Raw genomic sequence first — 17,583 nt, forward strand, 5'->3', positions numbered from 1 at the left:
TATAGGTGGGGAGGTAGGGAGGGGATAGGTCAGTCCAGGGAAGACGGACAGGTCAAGGAGGTGGGATGAGGTTAGTAGGTAGCTGGGAGTGCAGCTTGGTGTGGGAGGAAGGGATGGGTGACAGGAAGAACCGGTTAGGGAGGCAGAGACAGGTTGGACTGGTTTTGGGATGCAGTGGATGGGGGGGAAGAGCTGGGCTGGTTGTGTGGTGCAGTGGGGGGAGGGGACAAACTAGGCTGGTTTAGGGATGCACCACTGCACCACACAACCAGCCCAGCTCTTCCCCCCCACCCACTGCATCCCAAAACCAGTCCAACCTGTCTCTGCCTCCCTAACCGGTTCTTCCTCTCACCCATCCCTTCCTCCCACCCCAAGCCGCACCCCCAGCTACCTACTAACCTCATCCCACCTCCTTGACCTGTCCGTCTTCCCTGGACTGACCTATCCCCTCCCTACCTCCCCACCTATACTCTCTCCACCTATCTTCTTTACTCTCCATCTTCGGTCCGCCTCCCCCTCTCTCCCTATTTATTCCAGTTCCCTCTCCCCATCCCCCTCTCTGATGAAGGGTCTAGGCCCGAAACGTCAGCTTTTGTGCTCCTGAGATGCTGCTTGGCCTGCTGTGTTCATCCAGCCTCACATTTTATTATCTAAGAGTGAGGGTTAGTTTTGTTGTGAAATGTTCAAGCAATGTCTGAGGTTTATGAGGAGGCAAAGGTTACTCCACAGTGACCTTCAAATAAAATTATAGATGAGGACTACTAACTAGACAGGGTATACTTATTTGTCAGCAGAGTTATTAAGTAGGTTTCCAGTGTATGTTTTATATTGGCATAAGCTGTTGTATTGTCCGTGAAAATATTGTTAGTCTACAAGTCACAAAGAAGTGTAAGGAATCCCACTCTTTGTAAATGATTATATTTTAAACTGCCCATTTGAATCCAAGGTAGAATGAAGACTGAAGTCGAAAGGATCACTCCTGTGCTCCTGAAATGCTGCTTGGCCTGCTGTGTTCAGCCAGCTCCACACTTTGTTATCTAAAGGATAACTAATTAGCTTTTCGACCTGCATACAAGACCAATGTGAGATAACAACGTGTAGAGCTGGATGAATACAGCAGGCCAAGCAGCATCAGAGGAGCAGGAAGGCTGACATTGAAGAAGGCTCTTGGCCCAAAACATCAGCCTCCCTGCTCCTCTGATGCTGCTTGGCCTGCTGTGGTCATCAGCTCTACAACCTGTTATCTCAGATTCTCCAGCATCTGCAGTTCCTACTATCTCTGCAACAAGGCCAATGTGTTTGTAGATTTGTAGGTTTTGTGAAAAATATCACTAATTATGCAGTAACGATCTGCAAGAACCAGACAAAAGGAACAATGAGACAGAGGCACAAAGTCTCTATTTTTCACTAGCTAAGATGCAGATGGGATCACTCACTCAGACTGAACAGACCAAGTTCGTAACAGTCTCAATGAAACTGGAAGAATCATCTAGCTTGAGTTACAGGGAACGATTTAATTTCTCCTGCATCATTAAGTGCCGTTAGGGGAGTAGGAATTATCTGCCTGGTGAATGTAGCTGAGAATAGCTTCAGCTGGTTCCTGGAGAAAAAAAATGGCTACTTAAGGGACAAAATAGAGGGACATTTTGGTAATTTTAAATATTAAATGGGGGATCTTTTCTGTAATTTACTGAACATTGTCATCATAAATAGTGTTTAGTCAAATGTTTCATTTAGTTTATTCGTTACAGAAAAAGAATTAATTTGAAATTTTCCACCTAATTCATTTAGAAGAATGCAAACATAATCAATGGGCTAGCACACCTTATGGTTTAGTACAAATACAGGAGATATCAGACATTTTGGGTTGTGAAACATTGGAATCAGATAATAGTGAGTTACAGTGAAAGCAGCTTGACCATGAAGAAAAGATAAAACTGTTGGACTTGGAATTTCAAAGAGCAGAAAAGAATATGGAAAGGGAGATGGAGTTAAAAAAGACAAGATATTGAACTAGAAGAAATTAGAATTAGAATTAGAGATGCAAAGGCAAGAAAAAGATATGGAAAATGAATATAGGCTTAAATATAAGCTGCATTTTAAATAAGAGACATCAGACATTGATGAGATGTTTGGGAGAATCTGAATCATTATCTAGACTTCAGGAAGAAATTGTTTAAGTTTGTAAAGACCTTAACAATGTTTGAGGAAAAGGCTGTGAAAGGATCCTTTATGTCCTTCAAGAAAATTGTGAAGACAAATGAATTGGCCAAGGTAAAACTGGCCATTGACCGTGCAGAATAGCTTGACAGATAAAGCACAGGAAATGGATGCTTCACTGGCAGAAGAGGCATTTTAGGATTATGATGCTATAAAAGAAAGGCTACAAATACATTATAGTCTGAGGTATATAGGCAAAGGTTTCAGAATTCAAGGAAACAATCTAGGCATACTTTCAGGATGGCAACATGTAACTAGTGGCATGCCATTGGGATTGGTACTGGGGCCTTAGTTGTTTATAATACATAAATGGTTTGGGTGAGGAAAACAAATATACTGGAGCCAGTTCTGTGAATAATACAAAAATGGATGAAAGGCAAGTTGTAAAGATGACACAAAGTGCCTGCAGAAGGATAGAGACAGATTAAGCAAGTGGGCAAAAACTTGGCAGATGGAATATAATGTGGGGAAGTGTGAGATTATGCACTTTGGCAGGAAGACCAAAAGAGGTGAATATTATTTAAATAGAATAAGTCTGCAAAAGTCTTCAGCTCCGATGGATTTGGAAGTCATTGTGCAAGGATCATAATATAAAGCTAGTGTTTAAGTTCAGAGGGTAATATGAAAGCAAATGGAAAGTGGGTCTTTATTTCAAAAAGAATAGAATGTAAAGGTAGGGAGATTTTGCAAAAAACAATACAAGGCAGAACACAATTGAAACATTGTGAACAGTCTTGGGCCCCTTGCCTACGAAAATGTATACAGGCATTGGAGGCAGTCCAGAGGTGGTTCACCAGATTGATACCATGTATGGAGGGACTGTTTTAGAAAGGCAGGCTGAATACACTGGGTTCTTGTTGGAATAAAAAAGAATGAGATCACCTAATTGAAACAAGCAGCATTCTTGGAAGACTTTACAGGGTAGATGTGGAAAGGTTTTTTTCCCATTGTGGGAGATTCTAGGACCAGAGGTCATAATCTCAAAAATGGGTCACCATTAAAATACAGATGAGAAGGATTTTTTTTCTCAGGGAGGGTTGTGAATTAGTGGAATTATTTACTACGGAGGGCTATCGAGGCTGAGATAGAGAGGTTTTTAATCAGTGAGGGAATCAAGGGTAATGTGGAAAAGACAAAAAAGTGGAGTTGAGGATTGTCAGATCAGCCATTGAATGTCATTGAATGACAAAGAAGATTCAATGGGCTGAATGGCCTGCTTTCTCTCCTATTTCTATATTGTTAGTGACAAATTATAGGACAAGGCCAATTTTTGCCAATGACAGCTAAAGTGAAGGCTCTAATGGAATTCACTATTCCTACTACCAAAAGTGAAACCCTGAGATTTTAGGAATGTGTAGATTTTACTGGAGGCCTATCTGTAATTTCAGCTGTACTTTTAATGAATTGGTTAAGAAAACAAGTAAAAAAGGCAAATGTCAGGTAATGCAGGGCATCTCCAGATTGACAGTGCTTGTCTGGGTGCACAATTGACTTTTGATATGACACCAGCAGCAGAGGATGCCTGTCAATTCAGGATCTCTCGTGAGTGTCAGGTTACTCCAGGAATAGTGCATGGTGGAAATAGGACATGATTCTCAAAGTGATGGTTCAAACAGTAATTTGTGTGTTGAGTTTGGTAAGATACATGCAAAAACAAGAATCACTCCACTAAAATCTATGTGACTTGTACTTTGCCAAAATATGGTAAGATTCATCTTCAAGAGTTGCAAAGTGGGAAAGGCCGAATAGCTCTTTTCTCAGCAAGGTGACATAATGGGCTGAATGAGACCCTTGTGCTTTATTGAATTTCTCTGTTTCTAAGATCGAGAACTCCATGGAAATAAAGTGTAGGATAAAAGACAATGGTGAAAGCTGGCTGTAACTTTGACAAAGGGTTTTCTGCACCTCTGCTGGACAGTCTGCAATTTTTTGCTGAAAACTAAAATGAATGGAGCTGAAGATTTTGGCAGGAAGATGCATAGTTGGTGAACACAATCAGATTATGCTGGAAACACTGAGTGGGCCTGGCAGTATTTTGTAGAATGAAGAGTACAAATTAAGGCATGAATCCTATCTCAAACCTGAAATATTCACTTCTGATCTCTCCAACTGATGTGCTATGTTTCTAATTTCTTTTGTCTCTAATTTCCAGCATCTGCATTTTTGTTTTGCTTTTTGGCACAATTAAAAAGCCCAAATCTGTCATTATAGCTGTGTGTAAATTCTGTGCTGCTTCAGGGGAAAGAGAGCTGGTCACTTTATACTTTCAGTAGTTTGGACTGTCTGTCATTGCTTGTAAACGGCTTATTCATACAGTGTCTTCATTAGTCAAGAGTGGCATGCAGCTCTTTTGAAATGAACATTGCCCTAACTTAAGGTGAGAAATTATGTTAGTCTGTATTTGCACTGTATGGATGGTCAGTTTCTCAACTTTAATGTGCAATTCTTCGATGATTTTAAATTACTGTCTCACTGCATAACAGAATCTTGGAATTGTTGCAATGCACACAGAAGCTGTTCAACCCATCATAAGTGTGCTGGCTGTCCAAGTTAGCATCATGACCTAATGATATTCTTCTGCTTTTTTGCACATACCCTGTGCACTTTTTCTTCTATTTAAGTGATCATGTAATGCACTCTTGAATGCTTCAATTGAATCTGCCTCCAACATAGTTCCAGGTAATGCAGTCCAGACCCCAACCATGTTTTGCCTCTCATACTGCTTGTTTTTTGTATTCACTTTGAACCTGTGCCCTTTTGTGCTTGATTCTTTTATGACGGTCATTTGAACGGAGATTACAAAATTGAGTAGGTGTTGACCATTATCAATGAAACTAATTAATTATGTTTGTTTTTTGTTACTCTTTCTCCCCACCCCCTCCCCCGACAGTGGCTGTCATTGGCATACTTCGTTTTTCACAGCTGAAGTCGAAAATGAAGAAACCATGGTTGAATATCTTTGGGGCGTTAGCATCAAGTGTAGTAGCTCTTGGAATTACTTTCGTGGCCAATTTCCAGGTATAATCTCAAAGTTTCTGATCATCAAAGCATCATCCTTCATTGAATACCATCACCTCTGTTACAGCTGAGCATTTCACAGTTCACACTAGCTTTTGAAAACATAGTCTTGTCACAGTAAGTATAAAAGATATTTTGATCTTAGCTTTTACCACACGGCGAATGTGCTCTAAAAAGCTTCTTTCAGGAGAATGGAACGTGAACGTTGAGGTGAACGACGGGATCCTTGGTGCCATCTAGTGGACAGATGCAGAACAGGATAGAGAAGGGCTGCACCCGGTGTCAGTATGGGAGGAGGAATATTACATTTAAAAGGAGCAGAGAAAATACACTTAAAAATGGGGAAATTATCAGGCCTGGATTTTCCACAGGTGCTTTTCCAGAATTATTACCCTGTGCCTTTGGTGACAGATCGGCAGAAAACCTGGAGGAATAGTTTGAATGGACGTTTCCACCAATGTTTCTCCTAAGTTGCCACAACTGATCGGGGGGGGGGGGGGTGGTGGTGCGGAATGGAAATTGCATCTCGCTATCTTTATACTAGCAAACTGTCAACAAACGACAATTGTCTGCAATTTTCAATAGTCCCCTTATTTCTATTTCTTTGAATCACATAATCAGTTTAGATGCAGTAGGCCATTTTTCTCATTTAAGCTACTACAACTAAAAATAATCTGACAGCTCACCCAAATGAGTCTTATCTGAATGAGTTTTATATGACTCGTTGCTTTTTCCTTATGCTACCTTATTCGTTACTTAGAATCATAGAGTCATACAACGTGGAAGCAGACCCTTCAGTCCAACCTTGTACCCAAACTAAACTACTACCTCCTGCCTATGTTTGGCCCATATCCTCCCAGATCTTATTCTATTATCCTATTCATGAATGTCCTTTAAACATTGTAACAGTATCTGCATCCAGCACTTTCTCCAGCAGTTCATTCCACACAAGAGCCACTTTCTGTGCAAATAAGTTGCCCCGCATGCCCTTTTTAAATCATTCTCCTGTCAGCTTAAAAATGCCTCCTGGTTTGAAACTTCCCCAGCCTGGGGAAAAGACCGTTGCCATTCACCTTATCTACGTCCCTCATGATTTTATAAACCTCAATAAGGTCAACCTGCTACCTCCTACACTTGACTGAAAAAGGACCCAGCCTTTCCAATATTTTTTATTTCTCAAACCCTCCATTCCCAGCCACAGCCTGGTAACATTTTTCTGACACCCTCCAGAAAAATGTTATGATGGCCGTGAGTAAGATTATGCGCAAGTGGTCAGAACAATGTGAGCAAACTCTGATGGCAGTCAAACAGGAGGCAGTGTTTTCAGGCACTGTTCTGCAGAGTAAGGACTTTTAGCCGTGCAGCAAGAGACAAAACAAAGGAATTGTTTAATATTTATTTGGATGAGACTGAACGAAGAGAACAGTCAGATTATTTGTGAACTGAGCACCTTTGGCTTTGTCATAGCTTTTAAATTAAAACATCTGCAACTGGGCATCTAAAGTGAAGGCTTTAAAAAATCTGGAGGAACACAGTAGGCCAGACAGCATCAGAGGAGCAGGAAAGTTGACGTTCCAGGTTGGTACCCTTCTTCAGAATTGGGGAGGGGAAGGGAGTTCAGAAATAAATAGAGGGAGGAGGGGTAGGGCTGGGGAAAGCAGGTTCAACGGTGATAGGTGAGTGCAGGTAGGGGGTAGTGGGAATTGGTCAGTGAGGTGAGAGGAGCGGATAGGTGAGAGCGAAGATGGACAGGTTGTGTCAGGTCAAGGAGGTGGGGATGAGAGGGAGGGTATGTCATGGGATGAGACCAGGAGTGGGGAGATTTTGAAACTGGTAAGATCCATGTTTAGACCTTTGCGCTATAGGCTCCTGAGATGGAATATGAGGTGCTGCTCCTCCAGTCTGTGGGTGCTGTCAATAGACAATCAACAATAGGTGCAGGAGTAGGCCTTTTGGCTCTTCGAGCCAGCACCACCATTCATTATGACCATGGCTGATCATCCACAATCAATATCCTGTTCCTGCCTTATCCCCATAACCCTTGATTCCACTATCTTTAAGAGCTCTATGAATCTCTTTCTTGAAACTATCCAGATACTTGGCCTCCACTGCCTTCTGAGGCAGTGCATACCATATATCCACCACTCTCTGGGTGAAGAAGTTTCTCCTCAACTCTGTTCTAAATGGCCTACCTCTTACTTTTAAACTGTGTCCTCTGGTTCTGGACTCCTCCATCAACAGAAACATACTTCCTGCCTCCTGATTGTCCAATCCCTTAATAATCTTATATGTCTCAATCAGATCCCCTCTCATCCTCCTAAACTCAAGTGTATACAAGCCCAGTCGCTCCAATCTTTCAACATATGATAGTCCCGCCATTCTGGGAATTGACCTTGTGAACCTATGCTGCACTCCCTCAATAGCCAGAATGTCCTTCCTCAAATTTGGAGACCAAAACTGCACACAATACTCCAGGTGTGGTCTCACCAGGGCCCTGTACAGCTGCAGAAGGATCTCTTTGCTCCTATACTCAATTCCTCTTGTTATGAAGACCAGCATGCCATAGCTTTCTTCACTGCCTGCTGTACCTGCATGCTTGCTTTCATTGACTGATGTACAAGAACACCCAGATCTCGTTGAACTTCCCCTTTACCTAACTTGACTCCATTTAGATAGTAATCTGCCTTCCTGTTCTTGCCACCAAAGTGGATAACCACACATTTATCCACATTAAACTGCATCTGCCATGCATCCATCCACTCACCTAGCCTGTCCAAGTCACCCTATATTCTCATAACGTCTTCCTCACAGTTCACCCTGCCATCCAGCTTTGTGTCATCAGCAAATTTGCTAATATTACTTTTAATGCCTTCATCTATATCATTAATATATATTGTAAATAGCTGTGGTCCCAGCGCCAAACCTTGTGGAATGCCACTGGTCACTGCCTGCCATTCCGAAAGGGACCCGTTTATCACTACTCTTTGCTTCCTGTCAGCCAGCTAATTTTCAATCCAAGCCAGTATTTTTCCCCCAATACCATGTGCCCTAATTTTGTTCACTAATCTCCTATGTGGGACTTTATCAAAGGCTTTCTGAAAGTCCAGGTATACTACATCCACTGGCTCTCCCTTGTCCATCTTCATAGATACATCCTCAAAAAATTCCAGAAGATTAGTCAAGCACGATTTCCCCTTCGTAAATCCATGCTGACTCTGACCTATCCTGTTACTGCTATCCAAATGATTCGTAATTTCATCTTTTATAATTGACTCCAGCATCTTTCCCACCACAGATGTCAGGCTAACCGGTCTATAATTCCCTGCTTTCTCTCTCCCTCCTTTCTTGAAAAGTGGGACAACATTAGCCACCCTCCAATTCGCAGGAACTGATCCTGAATCTATAGAACATTGGAAAATAATTACCAATGCGTCCACGATTTGTAGAGCCACCTCCTTAGGTACCCTGGGATGCAGACCATCAGGTCCCGGGGACCTATCAGCCTTTAGACATAACAATCTATCCAACACCATTTCCTGCCTAATATAAATTCCCTTCAGTTCGTCCATTACCATAGGTCCTTCAGCCACTATAACATCTGGGAGACTGCTTGTGTCTTCCCTAGTGAAGACAGATCCAAAGTACCTATTCAACTCTTCTGCCATTTCCTTGCTCCCCATAATAAATTCACCCGTTCCTGACTTCAAGGGCCCAATTTTAGCCTTAACCTTTTTTTTCTTTTCACATACCTAAAAAAGCTTTTACTATCCTCCTTTATATTTTTGGCCAGTTTTCCTTCATGGCTCATTTTTTCTCCACGTATTGCCTTTTTAGTTATCCGCTGTTGCTCTTTAAAACTTTCCCAGTCCTCCAGCTTCCTGCTCATTTTTGCTATGTTATACTTCTTTTTTTATCTTTATACAGTCCTTAACTTCCCTCGTCAGCCACGGCCGCCCCTGCCTCCTCTTAGGATCTTTCTTCCTCTTTGGAATGAACTGATCCTGCACCTTCTGCATTATATCCAGAAATACCTGCCATTGTTGTTCCACTGCCATCCCTGCTAGGGTATTGTACCACTGAACTTTGGCCAGCTCCTCCCTCATAGCCCCATAGTTCCCTTTACTCAACTGCAATACTGACACTTCCGATTCTCCCTTCTCCCTCTCAAACTGCAGATTAAAACTTATCATATTATGGTCACTACCTCCTAATGGCTCCTTTACTTTGAGGTCCCTGATCAAATCCGGTTCATTGCACAACACCAGATCCAGAATTGCCTTCTCCCTGGTAGGCTCCAGTACCAGCTGTTCCAAGAATCCATCTCAGAGGCACTCCACAAACTCCCTTTTTTGGGGTCCAGTACCATCCTGATTTTCCCAGTCTACCCGCATGTTGAAATCTCCCATAACAACTGTAGTGATACCTTTGTGACAGGCCGATTTTCAACTCCTGATTCAACTTACACCCTACATCCTGACTACTGTTTGGGGGCCTGTAGATAATTCCCATTAGGGTCTTTCTACCCTTAGAATTCCTCAGCTCTATCCATACTGACTCTACATCTCCTGATTGTATGTCCCTCCCTCGCAAGGGACTGAATATCATTCTTCACCAACAGGGTCACCCCACCCCCTTTGCCTACCAGTCTGTCCTTTCGGTAGCACATATAGCCTCGAATACTCATTTCCCAGGCCCTGTCCACTTGAAGCCACGTCTCAGTTATCCCTACAACATCATACTTGCCAATTTCCAACCGAGCCTCAAGCTCATCCACCTTATTTCTTATGCTTTGTGCATTCATATATAATATTTTTAATGTGTTACTCCCTCACCCTTCTTATCAATCCCTATTTCACCTGGCCATTCTGTATGAACCCTTCTTGAGTTTTCTGCTCTGTTGATTGTGTTGTCTTTCCTAGCTTCTATTTTAACTTTCCCTTTAACTTCCTTCTTACATTTCTAGTATGTCCCTACCCCCCCCCCCCCCCCCAACTACTTAGTTTAAACACACCTGTGTTGCAGTGGCAAACCTGCCTGCCAGAATGCTGGTCCCCCACCTATTAAGGTGCAACCCATCCCTCTTGTATAATTTATCCTTACCGCAAAACATACCCCAATGATCCAAGAATTTGAATCCTTGTTTTCTGCACCAGTTCCTCAGCCACACATTCAAGTCCATTATCTCCCTGTTCCCACCCTCTCCAGCTCGAGGAACTGGAAGCAAACTGGAGATTACCACCCTGGACGTCCTGCTTTTCAGCCTTCCTCCGAGACACTGGAGGCAGCCCAGGATGGACATGCCACCCAGGGAGTGGGAGGGAGAGTTAAAATAGTTCGTGACTGGAAGACATTGTCATTTGTCACGAACAGAGTACGGGTGCTCTACAAAATGGTCTCTGAGCCTCCACTTGGTCTCACTGATGTAAAGAAGCCACATCTGGAGCAGCGGATACAGTAGACCATGTTGACAGATGTGTAGGTGAACCCCTATCTAATATGAAAGGTTTGTTTTGTGCCTTGAAGGAGGTGAAGGGGGGAGGTGTAGAAGCAGGTGTAGCACTTCCTGCAGTTGCAGGGAAAGGTGCTGGGGCTGGTGGGGTTAGTGGGGAGTGTGGAGTGAATGAGGGAGCCACAGAGTGAGCAATCCCTGTGAAAGTCAGATAGGGGTGGGAGGGAAATATCTCTTTGGTTGTGGGGTCGGATTGTAGGTGGCGGAAGTGGTGGAGTATGATGCATTGGATATGGCAGTTGGTGAGGTGATACGTGAGGACAAGAGGGATTCTGTCTCTGTTTTTGTTGGTGGGAGAGATATGAGGGCAGAGGTGCAAGAAATGCGGTTGAGGGCATTTTCAATCACTGGAGAGGGAAGTTGTGGTCCTTGAAATGTAAGGGTATCTGGGACCTGCGGGAGTGGAACTCCCCATTTTGGGAACAGATGCAGTGTAGTTGGAGGAATTGGGAGTAGGGGATGGCATTCTTGCAGGAAGGTGGGTGAGAGGAGGTGTAGTCCAGGTAGCTGTGGGAGTCGATTGGCTTGAAATAGATGTCGGTTTTGAGGCAGTCACCAGAAATGGAGACAGAAAGGTTCAGGAAGGAGACAGAGGTATCAGAGATGGTTGGGCCTGCAAGAGAGAAAGAAGTGGAGGGGTTATATGCCATCTGCATGGGGGATGTAAGTGTACAGGCCCAACCAGTCCCCATCCACCTACACCCTCATCCATTTAACATAACTCATCCTTACCCTTAAGAACTTCTCCTTTCACTCCTCCCACTTCCTACAGACTAAAGCGTCCAGTGGGCACCCACATGGGCCTTTTTTTAGGATGGGTGGAACTGTCCCTCTTCCGCTGTTACACTGTCGCTATCCCCCACCTCTTACTCCGCTACATTGATGACTGTATCGGTGCTGCCTCATGCTCCCATGACAAGTTTTAACAGTTCATCAACTTTATTAACACTTTTCACCCCCACCTCAAATTTACCTGGACCATGTCCAAAACTTTCTCTCCTTCCTGGATCTCTCAGTCTCCATCTCTAGTGACTGCCTTGAAACTGACACCACTCCCATACATCCCAGATGTCTACTTATTTCAAGGACCGCACCAACTCTCTTTCAGTGGCTGAAATGCCCTCAACCGCATCTCTTGCATTTCCTGCACCCCTGCCCTCACATCCCCTCCCCCCATCAAAAATAAAGACAGAATCCCTCTTGGCCTCACATATGATCTCACCAACCTCTGTATCCAATGTATCATTCTCCGCCACTTCCGCCACCTACAATCTGACCCCACAACCAAAGAGACATTTCCCTCCCCACCCCTATCTGCCTTCTGTAGGGATCACTCCCTCTTTGGCTCCCTCACTCACTCCACACTCCCCACTAACCCCACGACCCACAGCACCTTTCCCTGCAACTGCAGGAAGTGCTACACCTGCCCCCACACCTCCCCCCCGCCTTACCTCCATTCAAGGCAAAAAAAAACCTTTTGTATTAATCAGGGTTCACCTGCACATCCATCAACGTGGCTTATAGTATCCGCTGCTCCCAATGTGGCCTCCTCTACAGTGATGAGACCAAGCGGTTGCTCGGAGATCATTTTGTAGTGCACCTGTGCTCTATTCATGACAAACGACAATACCTTCCAGTTGTGAACCATTCTAACTCCCCCTCCCACTCCCTGGGTGACATGTCCATCCTGGGCCTCCTCCAGTGTCTCAGCAATGCCACCTGCAAACTGGTGGAGCAGCACCCCATATTCTACCTCAGGACCCTACAGCCCGATGGCCTAAATGTGGATTTTGCCAGTTTCAAAATTTCCCTGCTCCCAGTCTCACCTATGACCAACCCTCCCTCTCATCCCCGCCTCCTTGACCTGACACAACCTGCCCATCTTCTCTCCTACCTATCTGTCCCTCCCACCTCACTGATCAATCCTCACCACTGCCTACCTGTACACTCACCTATCACCATCCCACCTACCTTCCCCAAGCTGCTGTACTTTCAAGATTAGTCTCAGCTGTTTGCTGGAATATCTCATTTTGAAGTTGTTAAGTTTATGATAGTTTTCATTCAACAAGATCTTTAACCTTAATGTCGTCTTTGTTAGTAGACTCTGTACTGATGATGACATTACACTTAGAGCAATTGAATGTATTTTGTGCTCAATTAGTAATTGATTTTTAATGTTCCCAGATTTCTCAAAATGAATGGGTACACAACACAGGCACAGTTTTGGTCTTCACTTTTGGGCTTGTAGTCTGCTGGATCCAGGTTGTTTTAACTTTTCAGGCAAATCTAAAGCATGAAGGAGTTAAAGTTGGAATATTGCGTGCTATGATCGCAACGGCTATCTCCATAACCGTCATCGTGTGTATCTTTTGATCTATGAGCAGAATTTTCTCCTCCCTGATGCAGCATAATCAATCACATGAAAGGTAGGAAAGTGTGGGGAGAATGGAAAAAAAAACTCAGGCTCTTGTAAATTTTTCCCCTCAAGACTTATATAGCGACTTCAGAATCTTGGAATTGAATAGTGACCATTTTATTTTCTTGTACCTGTATCACATGAAAGCCCAAACTCAGCTCATTTACAGCCACTTCCAATGCTCCTCCCATCCGCTGAGAAACTAGATGGTATCAAGTCCCACTAGTCAGAGTGGATATCTGGTGGTTGTAGCCCACCCATTGTTTGGGTCAGCCATTATGTAAATGCTTCTTCACAACCATGTCCCTGTATGTTCCATGGCCACCATTCTTCTTGACCCTTCATCCGTGCAAGTTGGCATCAACAAACATCCAGCCTTACCACATCATTATGCTTGCTCTCACACAAACTCAAACACCACTTCAAGCCTTTACTTTGGAGCTCAGGAACATGTATGGCTTGCACACCGGCCAAGTTGCACAGGGTACATCATCCAGCTCTTAGCTGAATTTCTTACTGCTCACTTGCTTTGTGCTTAGTAGCCTTTTGCTACTCAGCATTGCTTTCCAAGCACACATTCACTAATTTCAGTGCTGACTTACAGTTTTGTAGCTTCTGTGTGGGTCACATGAGCTCCTAACATCCAGGCCTTTAGTGTTTAGTTACAAGCTACCAGCCTCTATGGCTTACACTGCTGTTTACCACAGAGGGAGATATAGACAGCTGTGACCATGGGGAGCACTAGAGGGAGTGAACATGTCTCTGTGTGACACTGGGCTACGTCAATGTCACACCTGCAGCATGTGCCAGGACTGTATGCAAAAAAACCATACTACACATGCTTCAAACAAAAGACCATCTGGGAAAGTCAAGAGGAAGCAGTCTTTAGTGGGGTGAAGGAGCACTGCCATAGTTAGTCAAGGGGCTGGTGCAATCTTACTCCAGTGCATTGGTCATGTCGGTCAGGCACTTGGTCCTGCTCAGTCAAGCTGTTGTGGTGATATCAGTTGAGATGGTAGGCCAATTATTCCTGCAATGAGTCAGAGGGAAGGACTGAGTGTGATCAAAGGGAATGGAAGAGTAGTTAGTGGTGATGCATGAGCAGGACAGGTGGTGAGTGGTCCTCATTGAGTGAGTAGGATGCAGTGATGGCACGGAGAGATAGTAGTTTGGGAGGAAGAGTTGAGTCATCCACAACTCAGCACTGACTTCAGCTGTATTTTGGATTCAGGCTGTCTCAGTCTGGTGGTATGGTCTCTACTGGGTCTGTAGGAAAAATGACTGCGCTTCTCTCCATAGTCTGCCAGAAAAAGGACTATGCTCCTCTCCGTCACTCCATTTGTTAACACCATTAGGTTTCTGTCTGCACAGTGAGGAGTGAACTTCCCTTTTTTCTGTGCCATGTCCTGAATATAGAGCTTGAGCATCACTATATGAGAGTCATTCTTGTCTTGCAGCATCTGAAGTGGTGTGCAGCTGGGCGATCCAATAGACAATAGGTGCTGAAGTAGGCCATTTGGCCCTTCGAGCCAGCACCACCATTCATTATGATCATGGCTGATCATGCACAATCAGTATCCTGTTCCTGCCTTATCCCCATAACCCTTGATTCCACTATCTTTAAGAGCTCTATCCATCTCTTTCTTGAAATCCAGATGCACAATTGCCAGAAGTTCCTGGCAGTGGAAGGCATTTCCATCTCACAATACCATGAGGAGGGAATCAAGTTGTACAATTAATGATGCAACGAGTGGAGGACTGTGTGACAAAAATTGTTCCAAACCATTGCAAACTGGAGACCATGAATCTCACTCCACAAAATCACTTTAACTGAAAACGGGAAAGCTCCATTTATGTGTATGTGGGCAGAATTGGAAAATTGAATCAGAACAATCAAATTACTGATTGTCTGTCACTGTGACTCATGGAGATCTCTGTGGGTGAGTCTGATTACATGCAAGAGAAAGAAGGAAAATCCTCTGCTTGTGCAGCCCATCTAGAACCGTACACAGTTGGGCAATCCAAGTATTAAACTACAAGAACCAGAAAAGTTAGTTAACAAGACCTAAGCAAGGAGTATGAGCACTACAGATGGTTTATGGCCTTTTTTCCCACATGTTCCCCAATCAGCCAATCATTTCCAGCATGTCTTTAAAATCTAAATATCTTTGAATTTTTCTTGCACTCTCTTCTCAATCAGATGTCCTTTGAGGTTCCATGCATACAGGACATTTTCACTTTACATATCATTAACATAGATTTGCATACACTTAATATAATGTTTAAGTTAAATCTGATTTATCACACATGACAGGTCATCACTTTGTGATATTCCAGCTTTATAAATGATTAACACTATCATTTGGTCACTGCTTAACATTTTAAAATTATTTAAACCAGGAGTACTGCTTCAGAATTATTTGCTGAATTCCTTAACTAAATTATACATAGATCTTTTTCTGGTCGCACAACATAAATATTTCCATGGAGCGAGAACCCAGTGGTTATGGACAATGCTTTTCCTCCTCTTTATTGGGACATTTGCAATTGAATTTCGATATTCTGAATTTAACATTCAATGTATTGATGAAGAAAGTTTATCAAAAGTCTCCACCATCATTGCTGAGTTCCATTCAGATGATTTTACAGAAAATTAGTAAAGAGACTGTCGGTCCAGTAGTCCAGAATATTAATGGATACAGTCCCTAACTTTTAAATTGACATTAAATTTAATGTTTTAAAACTTCAGATTGTGGATTATATTTGGTATTATTTCTTTTAACATCTAAAATCTTCCCTCATTGAGATTATCCTTTGCAACCTTATGACAGATAATCTTTTTTTCAACTCACCACCAATCTCTCAAAGACAATTTGAGATAGGAAGTAAAAGCTCACCAAGTCAGCAGATGCTCATGTCCTGTGAAAATATTTTCTAACAAAAAAGGTAGCATATGCTTCGGGAAAATGTGAGGATGGGGAACCTGGAGTTTAGAGACATGGAGAAGGGTTGGTATTTGGGGGGACGGGGGGTTAATATCACAAGATATTATGTGGTAGTTATGTGAGATACGTGGAGAATGGGTCTGTGGTGTACTATCACTGTACTAGACAAATATGCAACTTTGTAAGATGAATGTGCTACTGTTCCTGGTCTCTATAGATCTTAGAACTTACTTGCTGTTGGAGCAAGGCCAAGCTTGACTGAAGAGACTTGCATTTTATAGCTTACCATTTTCAGCCAGAGAGATGTTTGGTCAAAAACTCAAAAGGAGACATCTACTTCTTGATCTTCAGCATGCAGAATTGCAATTATATTGAACCCAAATTCCAATTGATTATCTGTTTGTGCAAAGTATTTGATTTTTGTTTAAAAATGTTTTTTCTAACTTCCACATTGCTTCAATTGTCTTTTGCCTGCGACCTCTTCCAGCCAGTTAGATGGATGGACATGTAGTTCTGGGCAAAAATAAGCATTGAAACAGTAAGCCAACTGTTGCAGGCTATTAATGGATGAACTCAGGTATATATCTTGGGCTAAATTCACGAATTTGATAAATATGTTTTGTAGAAATATCAGGGGGTATGGGGCTATGCTGATTGGAAAATGGCCACTACTTCTGTTTTAAAAAAAGACAGTGACATGTATAAAATATATCTTTACAAAATGGGCCTGGGAAAATCAGATAACTTCTTTGGTAATTTCTGGGCGGACTGACAGAGTCTGCAAAGATACAATGGATTTCCCAGTTGCTAGCTGACTATCCCTCACCTTTTCAATGAATGGGTTTTAATGTCACTGGCTGGTAGACCCGACAGCCCATGAAGATGGAACTTCAAATAAAGCCAGCAAGATGTTTATAACTGGGATGTTTGATGGGATTCAAACAATTCCCCCTTATGTGTCAAATATATCGACTCCAATCCATGATATGGAGAATGGAACGCACTGATACTGCTACCACATGACTGGTAAAACTGAGGGATAGTAGGAACACAGTAAGGCAGAGTGGGACCAGTACCTCAGCAGGAAAGGTTGCCCACTAATAAGAAAGACAGTCAGTCAGCTTGGATGATGAGAAGGAGCTAATTGGTCACCTGCAAGATTCTCTTCACCACAGGAACTCAGCCACAGTTTTGTTTTGAACATCCAGAAATTTTTCACCTTCCATTCATCCCAACACAGAATCCTTCAGAATTGCAACATTTTCAGCTGACAGAAAGTAACCACATGACCTCTTTCTCGTCAGCCTTTTAGTAATCTACATGCATGTTACATCTTTATAAATCATCCTTTCTTGTGTCAGTCTGTGTTTGCAAAGTGGCTGCTTGTAGCTATATTCTAGGTGTTGTGAAAATAAACATCAATCTTTTGATTTAAACTTACAAGGCTACCAATTTGTGTCTATTCTTTGTCGTCC

The 17,583-nt window shown here is 42.9% G+C and overlaps 1 protein-coding gene across 1 annotated transcript; it reads left to right on the forward strand.

Annotated features, from left to right (window-relative positions):
• The first annotated feature begins 5,064 nt into the window (after positions 1-5,064).
• Positions 5,065-15,820, forward strand: tmem150c (transmembrane protein 150C). Its single transcript, XM_048544027.1, has 3 exons — positions 5,065-5,238; positions 12,932-13,109; positions 15,615-15,820. The coding sequence occupies exons 1-3, from the start codon at positions 5,065-5,067 to the stop codon at positions 15,818-15,820; spliced, it is 558 nt and encodes a 185-aa protein (XP_048399984.1).
• Positions 15,821-17,583: the final 1,763 nt, after the last annotated feature.

This window comes from Stegostoma tigrinum, chromosome 1 (genome assembly GCF_030684315.1).
Source record: "Stegostoma tigrinum isolate sSteTig4 chromosome 1, sSteTig4.hap1, whole genome shotgun sequence".
In the NCBI taxonomy this organism is placed as follows: Eukaryota; Metazoa; Chordata; class Chondrichthyes; order Orectolobiformes; family Stegostomatidae; genus Stegostoma; species Stegostoma tigrinum.

What these genes read in the sequence shown, in the direction of transcription:
- tmem150c (XM_048544027.1), top strand. Translation starts at nt 5,065, where the DNA reads ATGTTTGTTTTTTGTTACTCTTTCTCCCCACCCCCTCCCCCGACAGTG. An exon ending in CTTTCGTGGCCAATTTCCAG is followed by an intron (nt 5,239 to 12,931) that starts GTATAATCTCAA and finishes TAATGTTCCCAG; the next exon opens with ATTTCTCAAAATGAATGGGT. An exon ending in CTCCATAACCGTCATCGTGT is followed by an intron (nt 13,110 to 15,614) that starts GTATCTTTTGAT and finishes AATTATACATAG; the next exon opens with ATCTTTTTCTGGTCGCACAA.